We start from the raw sequence: 18981 nt of genomic DNA on the forward strand, positions 1-18981 counted from the left end.
TCTTAGGGCAATTTGGAATCAGATCTGTAGACAGAGCAGTATATACTGTCCATTTAGAGACCTAGAACCTTAATCCTAACATGGACAGAAATTGCATCCTTATATATTTGTCATAGCTTTTTTTTCCTTATTAAAAGATCCAAGATTTAAACATAAAACTGGTCATCTCTTGCCAGTTAAGTTTGCTAATAATGGAAAGGCTAATGGGCCATAATATAGAGATTTATGGATGTTATTGGAAAATAAATAAGCGCAAGTACCACTAACCCATGATTTTTTCTATTAGTCCACCAGTATCCATAAGTACCAGCTGTCGTGTCATACTCCTAATAGTGAGGATTGTATTGAAGTACCATACCAGGAGCTCTTTGGAAGGCAAATCACTCTTAAGAATAATACAGGCCACAGTAGTTCTCTATCTTTGATAGATTTTTACTCAGCCATGTTGAAAGAACCGAAGTTTAACTGAGCTTTCTTATACATTGGATGGATTTGTTCTTTAGACAGTTTTCTTAGAACCCGTTCACTCTTCTCAGTCACAAATCAAAGTAGTTATTAATCTTTGCAGAAAAGCCTATTTTATACAAATAGGATGTTAAAGAGGGTAGCTAACATTTGTTTTCCAGGCCAAAGAAGTCTTTATTAATTGATAGCCAAAATGTGAGGGGTTTTTTTTAGGTTCTTCTATTAAAACAATCCATGTACAGAGGGAATAAGCCTACATGCATTTCATTTGTTGCAAATAGGTTCCTTCTCTGTTTTTATCCTATTTATAAAGATGTAGGTCCTTAAAATCACAATTTCTTCCACAGACCAGTCAAGTTATGAATAAGCAGGTGGTCTTATTTAATTTTCAGGACAGTCATTCTTTTTAGGTTGGAAAATACAGCAAAAACACTTTTTTCCCCCCAGATGTATTATCCATAGTTCTTACTTCATAAATGTGGCTATTCTTTCAGAATCAGAGTATGTATTTGAGTACCTTGCACTAATTTTGAAGGCTCATTTGTTTTTTCTAAATTGATTGTAAATATGTAAATTTCGGGAAGAAATTTTTGTTCTAAGATTAATTTGCTTGATTTTCGTCACTAAGAAGAATTCTGACTTCTTTTTATCTCAGATTTCCTTCAAAATACTTTGGCATGAAAGAGCCAATGTTTTGTAATCATAGAACTAATTGCTCTATGCTCTGTCCTGTATCATTACAGTTTTTGCAAAGAGCTTTGCTTTTTTTTAGTGGACTGTTTTATAAGATTGATTACTCCTATAATACATCTTAAACTGTATGTAGCTTTTCATTCATATCCAGTACAAGTGATTATCTGAAGCGTGCAGTGTATTTAAGCGGCATGGTGGAAGGAGGTACTAATACTTGTAGACCTACATCTCCTCCTAATATCAGTTGAGTTCTCATAAGAGTGCAGAGTAGTCTGGTACAATTTTACCATTTTAATTGAAAAATTCATTAACTAAATTGAAAATGTCTCTTGTCATCCGTAGGTTTTCACAGTAATATTTCTAACATCAGTTTCAGCTATAAAATTTTAACCACATGTATTACTTAATCTACTTGCAGTGCAAAATAGCAAGATTCTATATTATCAGTTAATTGATCAGACTTGTTTCTGAAAGGTGGAATTTTTTTGTTTTGTTTTTTGTTTTTTTCTTAACAACTTAACCTTTCTCTGGGGGAAAAAAACTTTTGTCAATGTATTGGTAATCTCAGTGTCTACTTTGAAGATATTTCAGTCTGTTGAGTTTCAGGAATCCCAGTGAGTAAAAAAATACCACTTTCTAGATTGGAGTTTTTAACTAAGTTTCTGTATTTCTGTAACTTAAACTCGTAATTGTTTGCTGTGCTAGTTTTGGCTGCCCCTGTGAGTTTTCAGTTCAAACAAATCATGTATTTATCACAAAAGGTTATTACTTAACTTAAAGACAATAAAATAACTGATGATAGCTTTACATTTGTTAAATTTCAAATGACTAAGTTTTTTTGGAAACCAGCTTATATGACATTGAGAAATATCACAGAAATTATAATACTTCTGAATTATGAGTTCACGTGCTTTATATTCCAGTGTAGTGTGACAACTTTAGTACATTAATCTGTGTTGACTCTCAGTACCTGTGACAGTTCAGTATATTCTGATTAAAATTTGTCCTCTATTGTCTATATCATTAAATGATTTCTGGGCTATATTCCCTGTTAGTTGGCTTGAATTTTCTGTGCTTCATTTTTGACTTGATTTGGGTTCTTTTCACTGAAATAATTAGATGTATTTATGTTATTTTAAAACATCCATTGATTTTGGCCATTACTTTGTACCCTCCTTGAGAGAAGGTCTTGTGTCCCACAGTTTGGAAAACTATTCTGAGGATCTGATCAATCAGGCTTTTCTCCTTTTTTTTTTCTTTTGGACAGCTGGAGTGTTCAGAAGAATTGGGTGATCTAGTAAAATCTGTGGACCCTACATTGGCACTTAGTGTGTACCTAAGGGCCAATGTTCCAAATAAAGTTATCCAGTGCTTTGCAGAAACAGGCCAAGTACAGAAGATTGTACTGTATGCCAAAAAAGTAAGTTCAGTGAAATTCAATTCACTCTATTTGTTCATATAATTTTGGCTCTTAGTGAAAATTAAGTGACATGTTAAATTAGCTTTAGCAAAGTGAGAAGATTCCAGTTCTGAAATTTTTAAAACACATTTAATAATTCATTTTGTGATACCTTAAAACTTAAAAAGCACTTTCTACATTGGAGTAAAGAGTACAGTATTATTACCATTTTATATTAGAGATTGAAGCTAAGTGATGAGTTCAGTGCTGCACAGCTGAGAATTTGTCTGAGCATGAGCCTGTTGTTTTTTCCACTTAACCAGAGGAAGTACAGTGGACTTTTTTGGCTTGGAATGATGGCCGTGGGGTCCACCTTCCTTCTTCTACAGATAAAGGCCCAGAGAAGTGAGATGACTTGTTCTGAGTTGTTCCAGATCCTCTGACTAATATTAACGCTGATCTTACAAAACTGAGTTCGTTCTTTCTTTCTGTCACTTCCCAAAATTCTGTTTTTCTTGCCTCTCTCAGTCTTCCCTTTGTTTTATTATGACCCATTTTCTCTTATCCCCTTCCCCTCCTAATTCTTTGTTGGATGTTACATTTCCATAAACAGCTTAGAGTGAGTGAGTGTGTGTGTGTGTGTGTGTGTGTGTGTGTGTGTGAGGATGGGGTATGTGTGTATTTCTTTCGCCCTTTGAACCAAGTCTGATAAGATTGAGATTCAGTTACTATCCCTATTCGCCCCCCCAATTTTCCCATTCATATCTAAAGTTCTTCCTTTTGTGCCTCTTTTATGTGAGAAAATTTTCCCTTTTTACCTCTCCTTTCCTCTTTCTTCTAGTACATCCCTCCTTCTCACTCCTTCATTTTTTTGAGATCATTCCAACATAATCAATTCACATCCATGCCGTCTGTCTGTAAACTCCTTTTAAAAAAAAAATTCCCCCCCTTTTTAGGCAGTTGGGGTTAAGTGACTTGCTCAGAGTCACACAGCTAGTAAGTGGCAAGTGTTTGGTCTGAGGCCGGATTTGAACTCGGGTCCTCCTGACTTCAGGGCCAGTGCTCTATTCACTGCGCCACCTAACTGCCCCCTGTAAACTCCTTTTAAGTGCTGTAATGATGATAAAGTTCTTAGGAGTTACATGTGTCATCTTCCCATGTAGGAATGTAAACAGTTTAATTTGAGTCTGTCATGATTACTCTTTCATGTTTACTTTTTTATACTTCTCTTGAGTCTTCTGTTTCAGTGTCATATTTTCTGTTCAGCTCTGGTCTTTTCATCAAGAATACTTGAAAGTTCTTTATTTCATTAAATATCCAGTTTTTTCCCTTGAAGGATTACACTCAGTTTTGGTGCATAGTTATTCTTGGCTGTAATGCTAGCTCTTTTGCCTTCTGGAATAGCATATTTTAAGCCCTCCATTCCTTTAGTGTGGAAACTGCTAAATCTCGTGTGATCTTGACTGTGACTCCATATTTGGATTGTTCATTCCGGCTCCTTGAAGTATTTTCTGTTTGACCTGGGAGCTCTGGAATTTTGCTGTAATATTCTTGGCACTTTTCATTATGGGGCCTCTTTCCAGAGGTGATCAATGGATTATTTCAGTGTCTGTTTTCCCTTTGGGTCTAGGATATCTGAGCAATTTTCCTTGATAATTTCTTGAACTGTGTCTAGGCTTTTTTTCCCCCCCGTTTTTTGATCATGGCTTTCAGATAGTCCAAAAATTCTTATTTTTCCTTGATCTATTTTCCAGATAAGTTTTTTCCTAATATTTCACAATTTTTTCATTCTTTCATTGTTTCTTGATGTCTTATGGAGTCATTAAATTCCACTTGCCCAATTCTAATTTTTAAGGAATTATTATTAGTATTTTGGTGAGGCAGTTGGAGTTAAATGACTTGTCCAGGGTCACAGAGCTAGGAAGTATCAAGTATTTGAGGCCAGATTTCAACTCGAGTCCTCCTGACTCCAGGGCCGGTGCTCTATCCATTGCATCACCTAACCACCCCAGGAATTATTTTCCGCATTGAATTTTTGTACCTCTTTTTGCATTTGACCTATTCTGCTTTTTAAGGAGTTCTTCTATTTAGTGAATTTTTGTGCCCCTTTTAACATTTGGTCAATTCTGTTTCTCAAGGTGTCATTTTCTTCAGTATTTCTTTGTGTCTCTTTTACCAGTTCTCTTTTCATAATTTTATTGTATCATTCTCATTTCTTTTCCCAATTTTTCCTCTACCACTTTTATCTACTTCATTAACTCTTTCAGGAATTCTTGTTCAGTTGGGGTCCAGTTAGCATTTTTTTGGCATCTATTTTCGCATTATTGTCTTCTTCTGAGTTTAAGTCTTGGTCTTTCTGCCATCAGAGTAGTAGCTTTTTAAGTTCAAATTCTTTTTTGGGGTTTGCTCATTTTTCCAGCCTATTTCTTGACTTTCAACTTTATGTTAAAGTTGCTCAGCTGGGGTTGGGGAGGTGCTGTCCCCAAACTCCCTGTTTTCTTGTGCTGCTGTTTTCAGAGCCAGTTCAGGGACTCTGCAAGTTTTTGGCACTTCTAAGGTGGTGTGATCCTGGGAGAGTTATGGTTGCTGCTTTCTTGGTCTTCATGCTTGTGTTTACCTAGGAAAGGATCACTTATCCCCTGCAGCCACAAGTACTCTTTTTTAAACTGTGACCAGGGCCCCTGCTTCCTTGTGACTGATAACCAGTGCTCCTTCACACCCTGGAACTATGACCTGATACTATGTATATGCAGTAGAGTTGCCAATCAGCACCAGCTATACCCAGTACCAACAAAGGGTCCCCTGTAATCTCTTTGTGATCAGTTGTCTGACCCTCTTATCTCTGGATTGAGAGCTCTTGAAGCAGTTGCAGTGGTAGTTGCTATTTCTCTGCTGCATGTGTTGACTCTGGATGGGCCTCCATCCCAGTGTTATAGACTCCTCATGCCTACCTCTTCAGCTTTCTTAGGCCAGAAAAATGACTTGCCTCAACCTTTTGTTGACTCCTCTGCCCCAAATTTGGTTTGAGGTGTTTTGCTTTGTTTTTTAAAGTTATTTGGAGAGGAATGTTGGGAGAGTTTAACTGAGTGGCTGCCCTAATCTGCTATCTTGGCTCCACCTCCAGTGAATTCTTATTATATAGCAAAGCAGATAATACTTCTACCTCAAAAATAAGCCCCCTTTTTTTTTTGACATCTACTTTTGAACTGTTTTTTGTAGGTTGGTTATACTCCAGATTGGATCTTTCTGTTGAGAAATGTAATGAGGATCAGCCCAGATCAAGGTCAACAGTTTGCTCAAATGTTGGTTCAAGATGAAGAGCCACTTGCTGATATAACACAGGTAAATGTGTTCAGGTAGCTGCTTGTTTCTAGACTTTGATTTAAATGCGTGAAAGAGGGTAGCTAGTTTATAACTAAACTTTGGAAAGACAGAACACTTGAAGAAATGGTGGCATTTTATTTATACATAGACTTTTCCTGCTTAAAACATTTAATGCTTAGTTTTTTGAAAAACAGCTTTGGTAGTAAGTGTTATAGACCATAATTAGATTCAGTAGTTATGAAATTACAGTGGTCTAAATGACCTCTAAATATTATCTTTTCTTTAAAAATAGCTCTTGAATCTGTGAAACCAGGTTCTTATTCTCATGTTTATATGTAGCAATATCCTCAAGCTCTTTGTCTCTCTTTCGTAGATTGTTGACGTGTTTATGGAATACAACTTAATCCAGCAGTGCACTGCATTTTTACTTGATGCTCTGAAGAATAATCGCCCATCTGAGGGTCCCCTGCAAACACGGTTGCTTGAGATGAATCTTATGCATGCCCCTCAAGTACGTTTTTTTCTTGTGCTTTTAATGATGTTTCAAGTATCTCCTTCTTCTAGGTGGAGGATAGATTGGAGAGGGAGAACTATTTGAAGTAGTAAGTTCAATTAAAAGGCTCTTGGAATCCAAACAAGAGGTGATGAGGACCTGAACTAGCGTAGTAGCTGTGTAGTAGAGAAGGGGGCAATGCAAGAAATATCATGGGGATAGAAATGGTAAGATTTGGATAATGACTAAATGGGGTGAGAGGGAGAAATAAAGTGGCACTAAAGTTATAAGTCTAGTAGAGTGGAAGGATGACCCTTGTCAGACTTAGGGACATTTAAAAGAGGAGAGGGTTGGAGTAGGGAGATGAGATCACTTTATACATATTGAATTTGAAGTGTCCATGGAACATACAATTGGTGATTTTTGGACTGGGGATTGATTGACATAGATTTTCATACATTAATAACTAATTATTGAATTAGGACCAAGGTTTTTCCTCTTTTCTACTTCCTCATTCAGAGATCAACCAGTATGGGAAATCTTGGGCAGAGACTTACCCAAACTAAGATCTAATGAAAGACAGTAAAGAAATTCTAAGTTTAGGTGGATAAGTGGATTTCTGTTCATTATCTGGGGAAATGTGGATTCTCTCTTTTGTCAGACAGGTGATATGAAAATCAGTAAAACCTCTGACCAAGATTTGGGTGCTCAGTGTCACATACCCCAAGATGCTCATTGGAATAAGCCCCTCTCATTATAATATTCATTCTCTTCTTAGTTGTTAACCAGTTAGAGTTGATTGCTTCCCTCAGGAGCACCCACTCTTCCAAGGGCATATAAACTGTGAGCCACTGCCATGATTTGTCTTTGGCATTCGATAGTGTCACAGACCCATTTTATTGGTAATATACTAGCATTATTAATAAAATGACTACCCAGAAATTATGGCTCTCGAACTGCTTAACCATCACAGAAGTTAATGTGGAAAGAGGTAATTGAAACCATGGGAGCTGATGGTGGTCATCAAGTAAGAATGTAGAAAGAGAAGAGGGCCCAGGGCAGAGCCTTAAGGCACATCCACACTTTTGGGTTGGGGTTTGGATAATGAGTCAGCAAAAGTGAATGAGAAGGAATAATCAGACAGGTACCAGAATGAGAGGGAGTAATAGCATGAAAATCTAGAGGTAAGGGAATCCTCAGGTAGAAAAGGTTGTCAACTGTAAAATGCTATAGAAAAGTCATGAAGGAGAAGCATAGAAAAAAAACACCTTGGGATTTATCAGTTAAGAGATAGTTGCTAACTTTGGAGAAAGTCCTTTCAGTTGAGTGAGGTTGGAAGCCAGATTGCAAAGAGTTGAGAGTAGATGATATAGAAGCAAGAGTAGGCAAGTTTTCCTACACATTTGGTAGAGGAAGGGAGAAGAGCTATAAGATGTTGGTTTGAGGGAATATAGTTTTTAGTGAAGGTTTTTAAAGACTTGAGTAAGTTTGTAGGCAGCAAGGGAACTAGTACATAAGGAGGAGTTGGAGATTAGAGAGATGGATCATTGAAAAGAAATAGGGGAATAGGTATATGTGAGGGGTTATCTTGATGAGAAAGGCAAGCTCATCAGACTGGAATTAATGGAGAGAATTTTGTCAAGGGGTTTTTGAAATGTAGTGAACTCTAGGGCAAAAGCTCATTGCAAATGGCCTCCATATTTTCATTCAAGAGGTAAAGTCCTCAGTGGAAAAACCCCATAAGGAGTTAGAATAGAAAATTTGTTAGGAGTAGGAAGGAAGAAAAAAATGAACTTATTTAGTGCCAGGTAAGCACTGGAGATACAAATACAAGCAAAAAAGAAAGACAGTATCTGCTCTTAAGGTGCTTGCAGTCCATTGAGGGGAAAACTGTACATGCAAGAGACCTGAAAAGGGGCAGGGAAGGGCCACATGAACTTAGGTGGAGAAGGGGATGGTGTTCAAGTTAAGTAGGAGGGTAATTAAGGCCAGCCTCTCCAAAATGGAGGCTCCAGGAGGAATTTCCCCAGTGGGAGAATGGGGCATACTTTACAGAATGATATCCAGTGATAGCCTTGCTGCAGTGAGGGCTCAGTTGAGATGAGATATAACACATTTGTAGTTGATCCAGTCAGATTCTTTGTGTGCCTTCTTCCAGCTCTGCTTTGCACCATATGAATAAGGAATAGAAGAATTGGATGGTAGGAATAATCTAGGGTTGAGGGTAGCAACATTAGGACAAGGGATTTAGGAGGAGAAGACAGTGTGGAATTGAAGTGGTTTACAATGGGTTCAAGATGGAGAAGGAAGCTGGAACAGGGCAGTGGCCTAGGAGAGTACTTAATAATAATACAGATTTTTACCTCCTCCCCATAGAAGTAATGGGAGAAAGGAAATGACCCGTGATTTCGTAATTGTGGGGAACTACTAGGTGGAGAATTTACATGTACTAATGTGGTTTATCTACTTCATTAAGAGAGGTGCCTGGAACACAGAGAGGTCAGATGATTTGCTCAGGGCCACAGAACCACTGTATGTCAAAGGTGGGACTTGAACCCTGGTCCTTCTGTCTTCAAGACTGGTCTTGTACCACACTGCTTCTCAGAGAAGGATCCTAGCCCCTTTGGTACATGTTTGTCATTCAGATCTTTATGTCAGCTGTCCTGTTCTTTAGATTTCTTGTATGCTTTTATTTTAGCAAGTCACTAATGAGTGGTCAACCTTGAATAAATATGTTTTTATATTATATAGTAATATATGGTTTACAAATACCTTCACAGTGATCCTGGGTTGGAATGAATAATATTGAAAGAAAAAAATTAACTGTTCTTTGTATATTTTTCTAGGTTGCAGATGCTATTTTAGGGAACCAGATGTTCACACATTATGACCGGGCTCATATCGCTCAACTCTGTGAAAAGGCTGGCCTGTTGCAGCGTGCACTGGAGCATTTCACTGATCTGTATGATATTAAGCGTGCAGTTGTTCACACTCATCTTCTGAACCCTGAGGTATGTCTCACGTATACCTCCTATCATTTTAATTTTACTTAAGGTCTGTGGTCTCATTGAATTTTTTTGTTGTCACCAAGGATGCACTATTAACTTTCATCCATGTCCTCCACATGGACATGGTAGTTCTTAACTGATATTATTTAAAATATAATATAGTATATTTATTGATGATTGTACTGATAGCACAGTATCTTTCTGCTAGCCTGACCCTTAGCATGATCTTTTTTCATCATTTTGTCTTCTAGTGGTTAGTCAATTACTTTGGCTCCTTATCTGTGGAAGATTCCCTGGAGTGCCTCAGGGCTATGCTTTCTGCCAATATTCGCCAGAACCTGCAGATTTGTGTGCAGGTGGCTTCAAAGTATCATGAACAGCTCTCAACTCAGTCCCTGATTGAACTGTTTGAATCTTTTAAGAGTTTTGAAGGTAAAGTTTAAGAATTCTGCACTATATAATGAAAAATAAACCATGAGGAAGACACTTTTTTTTGTGTAATGGACAGATAATCGGTTTAGATAGAAAATTCAGGAAGAGCTATGAAACTTAGACCTAAAGCCAGTTTCCTTTTTCAGGTGTACAAGTGGATGGAGGCAAATCAGGTTTGGGCAATGGCTAATGTTCTAGTTTGATTATAATATAGACTACTTGGAAGGAAGTTGGTATGGGATAAGAGGATTCAGGTTTTAGAAGGCCTTAAAAGGCAAGATATCATATCCTTTACGTAACAGGTAGCCACTGAAGGCTTTTCTTTTACAGAAGTATGTGATTTATGTTAGGAAGCTAATTTTGCTAGTTATACAGAGGAACAGAGGATGTATTGGAGGTAGGGAGACCAGTTAGGAGCCTATTAGAGTCGTCTAGATGATAAATGATGGCATAATAACAAAATGCTAATTCTAAAGGGATTATGGTAGTAGAATTGACAAGACTTGACAACTGAACAGAGACTTGGAAGTATGTGAAAGAATAGAGAAGAAAGCATAAAAAATAATTTTAAGACTTGGTAAAATGATGGTACAATAAATAGAAAAGGAGGGAAGGGCAGGTTTTGGAAGGAAAGATTATTTGTTTTTGGACATGTGCATTGTTAGAAACTTATAAGTATTCTTAACTACTGGAACTTGATGATTAATGAGATGCTGTCATGATATTTAGTAATTAAACAACTATTCATTCCCCAAATGGCATGCCATTTTGATAAAGCACTTTAAGAAATTTAATCAGGGGCAGCTAAGTGGTGCAGTGGATAGAACACTGGCCCTGAAGTCAGGAGGACCTGAGTTCAAAGCTAGCCTCAGACCAAACATTTGACTAGCTCGTGACCCTGGGCAAGTCACTTAACCCCAATTGCAAAAAAATCCAAAACAAAACAAAAAGAAATTAAATAAAAAAATTGCTCATCAATTATTAAAGGAGTAGAGCTTTCTAGGTGGTTTTTTTTTTTAAGATACCAGATGTAAGGTTTCCAGACTTGAAAACTTGAAAAATGTTCTAAAGTAGATGATAAAGGATTTCAGAATCTGAAAGCAGTTGCATTTTTTACTTACTTGGCTCTTGTTAGGATTTTATTGTCTACCATAATGTGAAAGTAAGTTAGAGGAAACTTATAAGACTTATATGGACTGATGCTGAGTGAAGTGAGCAGAACTGGGAGAACATTGTATACAGTAACAGCCATGTTGTGAGATGATTATTTTTGATAGACTTAACTCCTCTCAGCTATGCAAGGAGCTAAGACATCTCCAAAAGTCTCATGGTGGGAAAATGCTATCCATATCCAGAGAAAGAACTATGAAATTTGCAGATTGAAGCTACTGTTTCCTTTTTTTTTTGGGAGGGGGGGTTCTTCTTACTTGTGGTTCCTCTTGTGAGTTCTAATTCTTTACAACATCACTAACGTGAAAATATGTTTAATAGGAATGTATATGTAGAGGCTAGATCAGATTGCATGCTGTCTGGGGAGGTAGGGAGAGAAAACTTAAAACTCAAAAGCTTATAAACATGATTAGACATGATTGTTGAAAACCAGAAAAAAAATTAATTAAAGTAAGAGGAGTAAGAAATTAATCAGATAGGGGCAGCGAGGTGGCGCAACGATAGAACACCGGCCCTGGAGTCAGGAGGAACTGAGTTCAAATTTGGCCTCAGATACTTACTAGCTGTGTGACTGTGGGCAAGTCACTTAACCCAATTGCCTAAAAAAAAAAAAAGGAAAAAAAAGGAAAAAGAAATCAGTAAATAATTTTCTATTATAAAATGATCAGAAATTGTCTAAATGGAGTTTTGAATAAGTCATTCTGCAGGTACAAATGCTCAAATCATAATCTACTTTGTGTTACTAGATTAATCACTCTTCGTTAAACTTGTAAAACAGTTGTTCTTATTGGAGGTCTGTCTGTATGTTTAGGGTACTTGGTCAGATGATTTCTTTTGTACTGTCTCTGAGCAGTTCTAGTGATAGCCACAAATGTACATAACGTCTGTTGCATCAAGGAGCTGATTTCCCATGCAGATCATCATGCTTTTCTAGTAGATACATGGTATTTGAGAGTTGCTGGAGCTAGAAAATTCATCATTTTGCACCATGCTGGTAATAAACCTCATTGGATTTAGCTAGGCTGTGTTAAGAGAAATAATGCGTACTCAGACCTTTCTAGCTTGCATTGCCTGTCAGAACTAATACTCAGCTGGCTCATTGTTAGAGCCTAATGTTACCTCTACATCATGATGACGCATTTATATAGTTCCTTGGAGTAAGAGTCTCAAACTTTTTCAGCTCAGTTCTTTAAAGCCTTTTCTGGTAATCATCTTCATCACTTTCATCTGAATCTAAGGATTTCTTTTCCTTTTTGGGGCCACCAGCAGCTGCCCCATCACCAAGTTCTTCACTTTTGTTCTTTTCCTCCAGTCAGTAATTCTGGCTTAGTATAACAATTAAATATGGAAATTTCAAAAAGTTGCTCTCCTTTCTCACAAATTAGATTTTTTTGAATCTTAATTCTAAATTAATTTTTTCATGTGTAGTTATTGTTTAATGAAGGTTATATGTTGTGTGTATGATAATGTATGATTTCTTAGCTAGAGGGAACCATGAGTCTTAATTTTTACTTTTTTTTTTAAAAGGACTTTTTTATTTCCTGGGATCCATTGTCAACTTCAGTCAAGACCCAGATGTGCACTTTAAATATATTCAGGCAGCCTGTAAGACCGGGCAGATCAAAGAGGTAGAGAGAATCTGCCGAGAGAGCAACTGCTATGATCCAGAGCGTGTCAAGAACTTTCTCAAGGTAAGTTTTTCCAAAATATAGTAAGTGTACAGATGATTATCTTCATATAGAATCAGTAATGCTAGGAGATTTTAAATGATCGTTTTGTCCCTAACCCTACATAATTGAATATTGAAAGCATTTCTTCCAAGTTAAATAAACCTCTGATTTCTCCTCAAATAGAGGAGGAAACTAGTAAGAAATAGATCATTAGATCTTAGAGATTTTTTTACTGTGATAATCCATAGCTTCATCCCAAGAGTTATTTAGGTTCTTTAAAAGAAGGCTGGATTTTGTAGCTTTGCTTCCTCAGATGTCATGATACTCTACTTTAGAATTGTAAACCCAACTTGTCTGTGATACTGTTAGAAAGTGTCTTCATAGCTAGCAGGGATTGACACTAGTGTCTCCAGGCTATGATTATTTGACTGTGCCATTGAAGGTATAAGGTTTTTACCTTGTAAACTAAGTATTGTATTCGGACAAGGCAATTAGGTTTTGAATTAGCAGAATGGAAGCTACAAATTAACCTCAAGATGCCAGCTACTTTGTTACATGATAAATACTAAGCTTCAGAGAAATGATACCTATTGGGTGGGTCTTTGTAGAAATGATGGCGCTTTTTAGGGAAAAAAAATTTGAACTTTTAGCATCTTTCAATACAAGACAACTTAAGCTAGTCAAAGTTTAACTTGGACTTCATTTCTCTCAACAAAATGATTGGTAGGAGAAGAATTAAAATGGGATATGCTGCTAAAAAGACTTTAATCTCCACATACAAACTAACTGTAGAACTCTTAGCACACAAACAAATTTATTTTTCTCCTTCTAATTTTTAATTTTAAAAGGGTGGCCCAGGTAGTTTTACAAAAAGCTTCTTATAATTTGTTCGAAGTTAGAACTATAACTGAAGGCTCCTATCTTATCAGGCAAATTGACAAAGAAAGTGGTATATAACCTGTATAATTATAACAAACTCTTCTTTCACCCACAGTGTTCCTTAGAGTTTGCCAGTCCACTTTGTATTAAATAACTAAACTCATGGCCGTCCATTCTATGAATTATACCAAGTGCTAAATTCAGCCTAAGTTTTAGCCTGGGATAGATTTCACCAAAAATATGAAAGCTCTTGTAAAGAGCTACAGCTTGAGAAGCCTAAATTCACATAATGAAAATCAGAACTGCTTCTTCAGGTTATACACCCACTGTAAGGATAAAGGATTAAATTGGATCGCATTTATTGTCTTTTCTAGTCTTTCTCTCCCTCTCTCCCTCTCCCTCCCCCCTGCCCCTCTCTCCTCCCAGTCAGGGTCTCATGAGAAGCAAATGGTGTAGTTGTGGTATATCTTTGGCCTTAGAATTATTTTAAGATCCCCTAAACATTTTTAGTCCAGGATTTCTGTTACCTCTGGGACCACTCTAACTTTCTGTGGTATATAACCTTGAAGGCATTTCATCCAGCCCTGCACTGTCACTTGAATTGAAATGGTGCTTGTGCTTCTTAGTCTTTAGGTTCTGATCAGTTTCAGGGGAGTAGGGCACAGGTGGTGTTAATCCCTAGACATCGGACCAACTTATAGCTTCCTTCTTAGGACTGCTATTATTTTTAACTTCATTGCTTTATGCTATAACTGTTTTAGTGAGAACATTTATTAGTTTGGTTTGGGGGCACCATTGTAGTAGTCTTAAGATTCTCTGTACTTATTAGAAAGAGAAGATGTAAGAATACCCATAAATGCTCATTTTTATATTCAGTAATAAGAGATTTGTGATGAGTCATACATCTAATATAGCTTTTGTGATTACAATAGTACATAGCTTCTTAAGATTTCTCCTAAGAGTTAGATGCAGTCTGAAACAAAAAAAAATTTTACTCTGTAAGTAACTCTGAAACTGTGAATTTAAGTAAGTTAATCTGAAGCCTTAAATCTAGTAGGAAGCTTGAAGCTGTTCTCAGTTCACATCTGACAGTGGCTCTAAATGTGTTAGGCAATAGCTCAGAATTATTTTAATTGTTTGAAAATCTTAAATGATTGGAGAGCACAGTAAATCAACATGGTGAAAACACTGGTTACCTTTTGCCTTGCACAGGATTATCAGTGAAGTAATTAAAACAAATATCTTAGTTTTCTTATTCACTTTTTCAGTTTAAATTAGTGATTTTGGGTAGATTTTACATGTTAGTTGTATTTTTTACATTGTTTCAAACAGTAAATTTCCTGCAGAAACCCTTTAACCTTAAACTGATGTTATTTCTAAGAGTGCTGAATTCTTAAAGGTCAAAAAGAAGCACTTTACTATATTTACATAAAAATAATGCCACAAACAGAACTTGGTTTACTGATATGCATAGATCACTGTGGAAAAAATTATGTTAATTAGCTACCCTTGTGAAGACAAGTTAATAGAAACACTTTTTCTTATAATATGTGATAATGTTAAATTTCCTATTACTTTAAGCATTAGCTTGCTTGAAAGACTTTCCTGAATGTGTAAAAACAAGTCTGTAGCTGGGCTTCTTCCTCAGATGTCCAACTTTGGCTTGACAACTCCTAGATACAGTTTTCTTTCAACCCTCCCTCCCCTAACCCCACATTTTTAGAAATTCTGGAAGTGCTTCCTAGTTTACTTATCCTTTGTAGCATTAGATATAACTTGATACCGTTGTGACTATTGATTAGACCTCAGTGATTAGATTTTGTTCTTAGTTTGCAAACATAGTTTAATTTTCACTCTGTCATTGAGGAAAGCGTCTTAGGTTTCTCAGTTCTCTTTCCTCAGAGTGTCTTAAAAGCTTTCATTGAGGAATTTTAGTCTGTCTATATGTAAATAAATTCCTGATGGAAATTGTTGTTTTTTGTGCTGTTCCTTGTGTCTGTGGAATGTGCAGGACATGTACCAGGTAAATCTCCCAGTGCAGGTCTTTCCTACCTGTCCATAGCATCTTTCATGTCAGTTTGTAAGATTATGTCCTGGGATGTGTAACACTCAACACAGCTTGATTTATGTAAGGGCATCTTTTCTTTATGTGCCTGTACTGGCCTTAATCTTACTACAATACCACATGATGCTTCTGTCTCATGGATGTCATGTTGCATTGAATGGGTTGAGTTAAAGCATTTGAGTGGATGGATGCAATGGAGTCTGTAAATTGGGAAGGGACAGGACTAAATGTTATCCATCTGCAACAAATGTAGATTAAAGTGCTATGATTTTGGCAGAGTGCTTTACTTTCTTAAAGCAGTTATCAAGTGTTGGTCTTGCATTTGTTAACATCCCAGTGTGTTAATCCTACACTCAATGCCAGTGGCAATCAAATTCTGAAGTATAGTTGTTTGTCATACCTGTTGTCCTGTGGTTGTTTAATAATCTTGTAAATGTGGGCATGGGAAGGGCCTACCTTATGAAGGACTTCTTAGATTACTATTTTGCTGTAGATAGTAGCTAGTGAATTTACTGATAACCCTGGGAACATGCATACTCAGGTTATTAGGATATTCTTTATGCTGAAGATGAGACTACTATAGAAGAATTGATTGCCTTTTTGCATTTAATAAGAACATGGTCATGTCTTAAAACAAGACCATATGTGACAGATAAGGGTTCTCATGTGTTCTTTTTCAGGAAGCAAAACTGACAGACCAGTTACCACTCATCATTGTTTGTGATCGATTTGACTTTGTTCATGACTTGGTGCTCTACTTATATAGAAATAATCTCCAGAAATATATCGAGATTTATGTGCAGAAGGTAAGTACCAAATTAAACACAGAGATTATATGTTATCTTCCATTGGGGGTTTTGGACCATAAAGACCAGTCTTGTTGGACTATGGGTAAATCATTCTTTTCTAATCATTTACTGTAATGCAAGAAACTTGGGTATGTAATAAATACTAGGATTATAATTGGTTTTGAAAAACTCTACATTCATGTCTTTTAGCTCCTTAAGTTTTCCCACGCTGTTGTATCAAATATCTGCCTAACTATATCAAAAGACAAAGCAAACTAGCTCAAGAATTCACATCCCCCATTAAGTCTAGACCTGTGGGGCAGTATTTTCCTCAGTAACTTTACATAGAGTTAGTGGTAAAAGAAAAAAATTCTTATATGCAAATAAGAATAAATTTAAGTATTTCAAGGACAAATGAGACCATTACTGTGAATATTTCTTCCATCTTTATCTTTTTGTGCCTTAGCCTTCATGAGTTGTTGAAGTCCAAAAGTTATCTCATGAGCTTTTCCAAATTTAACTAGACTAGTCACATTAGGCCCATACTCATTACCATTTTAATTTAATAGGACTTAGTAGTCCTGACAGCAGTCTTTGAGAATTTGATGTCAAATACATGCTACTGTGATATGTTGTAGTAGGCTATTGGTAGAGGAATGTAAATGAATAAGTTTGTCAAGAACGTTTCTTTGCTTAAAAGGATGGAAAAGAATATTATTGAGGGCAACATTCTTTGGAGGTGAGTTGATGCTAAAATATTATATCATTGCCTTCTATAGGTGAATCCAAGTCGTCTTCCTGTGGTTATTGGAGGATTGCTTGATGTTGATTGCTCTGAAGATGTCATAAAGAACTTGATTCTTGTAGTGAGAGGTCAGTTCTCTACTGATGAGCTTGTTGCTGAAGTTGAAAAGAGGAACAGGTATGGAAAATCTGTACTTGTTGAATGAATAAAATGATTTTTTTCTTTAGCCCAGACTTACTTCTGTTTAGAAAAATAATCAGTGATGAAGGTAATCTAGTTGATGAGGATATTTTTGTCATTGTGTGTTAATTGACTGCTTCTTAATTGTATAGCAGCTTCTATTTCTAGGAAGTTGGCTAGACTAAAGTGGAAAACAGAAGATCAGGGATTAGAAAAGTGTAACTTTGTTTGCATAATGGAGAAATCTATATAGTTATTATAAAGCAAAAGGATAATGAATCCCAGATGGAAAACTATCCTATGTTATCACAACATTGTTTATGTTCTCTGTTAGAGCTAGAACAATATATAGCTAAATTTGGCATATGTGTAGTGCAGAATATACAATGTGACCAGTGCAGTCAGTACAAAACTAGTTTTTAATATTACTCCTGATAAATGTAAAATTCTACACTCTTTGACGCATGATTCATTTATGATATGAAGTCACGTGTGCTGCATAAAGTCTCAAAGCTAGCAGTGCTCAAGTAGCACATGTAGTATACATTTCAGATCTTGGTTAGGTTATACAAATGTTGTCCCAGATCTACATGGCAGGATATCTTAAAATTATGTTCCCCAACTTCTCTGATCACCAAGGAAAAATGTTGCTTTTTGTAGTATAGGTGAGCTATCTATCTAATTATTGGTAGGTCATCTGAATTTGTAGCTAAACAAAGTGTGCTTTACTAATAGACTAGATAAAAATAGGAATACTGTCTTTATTCTTGTGAAAGAACTTGAACATTAAGGGTAACTAGTCAGAAGTGTCCAAGGAAGACAAGAAAATACTAAAATTTAGATAGAGAACTTTAGATAAAGGTTTTTATATGAGCTGGTGATGCAGTGTATTGAGTACTGGTTGGAGTCATACCTGACATCAGATATGGCCTCAGACACTTACTACCTGTGTAACTCTGGACAAGTTGCTTAAATTTTGCTTGCCTCCATTTCCTCAGCTGTATAGCAGTAATCATAATAATAGTACCTTCATAATAACACCTTCTTGCCAGGGTTGTTGTGAGGATCAAGTGAAATATTTGTAAGGTTCTTTGTACAGTTCCTGGTATATATAATAAAATAGATGCTTTAATAAATGCTTTTTTAAAAAAAATGACATGAGTGATACCTTTAATGACATTCATATAATTTAAAGCTTGTGAATTTTTCAAATATTTGAGAGAAATTAAAGCTTACTTGCCATAGGTGGCTAAGATCTGCTGAAATAACAGGAATCCAATTAATTTTAGATGCTGTGGTTGTTTGAAGTAGATATTTTAATGTTTAGAAAGGATTTAATGTGTCCTCCTGGTCTCATTCTAAATTGCCAGGTATTTCTATCATCCCATTGTCTTTTTAAAAGACAAATACTAAACCACCAGAGGTCAACTAATGTCTGATTTCACTAAAATTTTTGTTATATTGCCTTAATCTAGAAACTTTAATCAGATTAATTAAACTTGTCTTCCAGGCGACATAGAACATCTGCTTGGGTTAAAACTAGTTATAGAATCTTAAGTGCACCTTCACTTATTTTATTACAATAAGTGGTACTTATAACTTAAAATCTGAATCCTACTTTCTCTTTGGCTATTTATATGCAAAGATTTAAGTAATGGCTAGAAGTGGAG

General features: G+C 36.2%; 1 protein-coding gene across 1 annotated transcript in view; it reads left to right on the forward strand.

Annotated features, from left to right (window-relative positions):
• The window catches only part of CLTC (clathrin heavy chain), a 74822-nt gene that overhangs the window by 39004 nt on the left and 16837 nt on the right, over window positions 1-18981 (forward strand). Inside the window, exons 9-16 of the mRNA XM_020991837.2 lie at window positions 2426-2578; window positions 5777-5899; window positions 6255-6392; window positions 9221-9385; window positions 9634-9814; window positions 12512-12675; window positions 16279-16404; window positions 17166-17308. Coding sequence (XP_020847496.1) covers window positions 2426-2578; window positions 5777-5899; window positions 6255-6392; window positions 9221-9385; window positions 9634-9814; window positions 12512-12675; window positions 16279-16404; window positions 17166-17308 — 1193 coding nt within the window. The remainder of the gene's footprint in view (window positions 1-2425; window positions 2579-5776; window positions 5900-6254; window positions 6393-9220; window positions 9386-9633; window positions 9815-12511; window positions 12676-16278; window positions 16405-17165; window positions 17309-18981) is intronic.

Source organism: Phascolarctos cinereus, unplaced genomic scaffold, assembly GCF_003287225.1.
Source record: "Phascolarctos cinereus isolate Bilbo 61053 unplaced genomic scaffold, phaCin_HiC Scaffold_5;HRSCAF=322, whole genome shotgun sequence".
NCBI lineage: Eukaryota > Metazoa > Chordata > Mammalia > Diprotodontia > Phascolarctidae > Phascolarctos > Phascolarctos cinereus.